The 2,380-nt window shown below is 63.4% G+C and overlaps 1 protein-coding gene across 1 annotated transcript in view; it reads right to left on the bottom strand.

Moving 5' to 3' along the window:
• The window catches only part of KMT2B (lysine methyltransferase 2B), a gene marked incomplete at its 5' end in the record, with an annotated part of 22,955 nt that overhangs the window by 15,318 nt on the left and 5,257 nt on the right, over nucleotides 1-2,380 (bottom strand). The window contains 4 exon segments of the mRNA XM_025192372.1: nucleotides 170-283; nucleotides 956-1,054; nucleotides 1,223-1,317; nucleotides 1,693-1,707. Of these exon segments, the coding sequence (XP_025048157.1) occupies nucleotides 170-283; nucleotides 956-1,054; nucleotides 1,223-1,317; nucleotides 1,693-1,707 (323 nt within the window).

Below are 2,380 nucleotides of genomic sequence, written 5' to 3'. Positions count from 1 at the left end.
CCCTTGCTCTAACTGCTACCCCCGCTGCCCTCCCAGCAAAACCAGGCACCTGGGCTCCCTGCTCTCCCAGCCCACCCTCCTTCCCCCCCCAGAGCTGAAAAGGACCCAATGATCCAGGCTCCCAGCCACCCTGCTCCCCCTCCCAAAGAGGCCAGGCGTCAGCGCGCACCTCATGGAAGCCCTTGCTGGCACAGAGCAGGCAGACAAGCTGGGTGGTGACGGGCACGGAGGTCAGGATGCTGAGGCCGCCCATGAGCCACACGTTCTCCAGGTCGCAGTCCTCCTGTGGGGGGGGAGGAGTATCTCATCAGCACCTGGCTGGCCCCTGGCTCCCCACTCAGCACAGGGGCAAAACACACAATGTCAACCACCCCCCCCGGCTCATCTCCCAGTTCAGGATATCCTCACAAAGGAGGTTGAAGGTAATGGGGAGGCCGGTACTGGGCAATGTTCCCCCACATCTGTATGGGGGCAGTTCTCAGCCCCCCATGGCAGCCTCAGGCAGTTATGGGGGGGGCTGAACACCCCCATTTCCTAGGGGCTGTTGAACTTAGGTCCAGACTGGATATAGGGACCTGTCCTGCAAAGGGGGGGAGCAGGAGAGCCCTGGGCTGGGGGGGTTCTCCATAAACCCTCTGGAGCAGCCTCCCCATGCTAAATGGAGACTTTGGACCACCCGCGCTGGGTGCCAGGTGATCCCCACAGGCACCAAAAGTGCCGGGCATCCCCACAGCTGCAGGTACGGGGTCCCGGAAACACCGGGCATCCCCACGGCCACAGGCACTGAGCCCTGGACGTCCCCCCAGCCATAGGGATCGAGTCCTGGAGGCACCGACCATTCCCCCGGCCGTGGGGACCGGGCTTCAAAAATGCCAGGCATCCCCCCCAACCACAGGGCAGGGATTGGGCCCTGAATGTCCCCACTGCTAGGAAAGCCCCCCCATCCCCTTCTCACCTTGAAGTCGACACGGAGCCGGTGGACACCATCTGTAGACTTCTGCTTCCCATTCCAGCCATTGGGGAAGGCGGGGAAGGCGCCAATGGGCAGCATGTCCTGCGGGAACAGCATCAGGGCTTGGGGGAGCTTCCCCCTCCACTCTTCCACCCCACAGGCCCAGGAGCATATGGTGATAGTGGTGGGATCCAAGTGACCCAGGCTGAGCAGATCCATAGCGGGGGAGATTATGACCCCCCGAAACAGGGGTTTGGGGGGGGTCCTTACCTTGTCCGGGCGCCTGCGGGCTTTCAGCTGCACCACAGGCTGCAGTGGGGCACGGCGGGGCCGGCTCTGCTCCTCCACTTCCATTGGAAGAAGGTCTGGGGAGGCAGAAGCAGAGGGGAGTGAGAGGCAGACCCCCCCCATTACAGGGGTGCAAAGAGAAGCCAGACAGGGCTGAGAGCGGGTGGTTTCTGGCCCCTGGAGGGGCGCTCCAGGGAGGGCCCAAGTGGCAAGGTAGTGTGTGTGGGGGAGCAGCCTTGGGGGCTTCCCAGGCTGGCAAGGGCTATGGGACCCAGCCAGGGGTGCATACAGGGTCCCACCAGGCTGGGTGCTCTGTGTTGGCAGCTGGGAGGGGTGTTCCCAGACACCTGGGTTCTCTGTTTGGTGGGGACAACAAAAAACCTGGGTTTTCTGTTATGGGGGGAGAAGGACACCTGGGTTCTCTTGTTGGGGGGGAAAGGGGGGGGTCTCACCGGGCTGGCAGGAGGCTTGTGAGGGGGCCACAGGGGGCCGTGATGCCAGGGTAGGGTGTATGGGGCGGGGGGGGGTTCACCAGGCTCTGGGTTGTGTGTGTTGTGCAAGGGGGCGGCGGGGGAGCAGACACCTGGGTTCTGTGCTGGGGTGGGGGGAAGCTCTGGGCACCTGGGTTCTGTGTGTTGGGGGGGCAGGGGGTATGGGAAGCACTGCAGCAGGGGTCTCATCAGGCTGACGGGGGTTATGGGGGTCACAGAAGACCAGTGCCTGGGCAGGGTACATGTGGGCCGGGTGGAGGGACACAGGGATCCTGCCAGGCTGGCAAGGAGTTATGGGGAGCATAGGGGTCCATGGTGCCAAGACAGGGTGTATATTGGGGGGCACAGGGATCTTGCCAGGCTGGCAGGGAGGTTATGGGGGGCACTGGGGCATGGTGCTAAGGCAGTGTATTTGGGGGTCAGGGGGGCTCTCTCACCAAGCTGGCAGAGGGATTATGGAGGGCAAAGCAGATTATGGTGCTGGGGCAGGGTGTATAGGGGTGGGGGACTTATGGGGGGCACAAGGGACCACAGTGCCAGGCAGGGTGTATATGATGGGGCAGGGGGGTCTCACTAGGTTGGCCAAGGGATTATGGGGGCACAGGAAGCCGTAGTGCTGGTGTAGGGGGTATGGGAGGGGGGAGCACAG

The sequence above is a fragment of the Alligator sinensis genome, unplaced genomic scaffold, assembly GCF_000455745.1.
Source record: "Alligator sinensis unplaced genomic scaffold, ASM45574v1 scaffold113_1, whole genome shotgun sequence".
Classification (NCBI taxonomy): Eukaryota; Metazoa; Chordata; order Crocodylia; family Alligatoridae; genus Alligator; species Alligator sinensis.
This window is presented reverse-complemented; position numbering and strand designations above follow the sequence as displayed.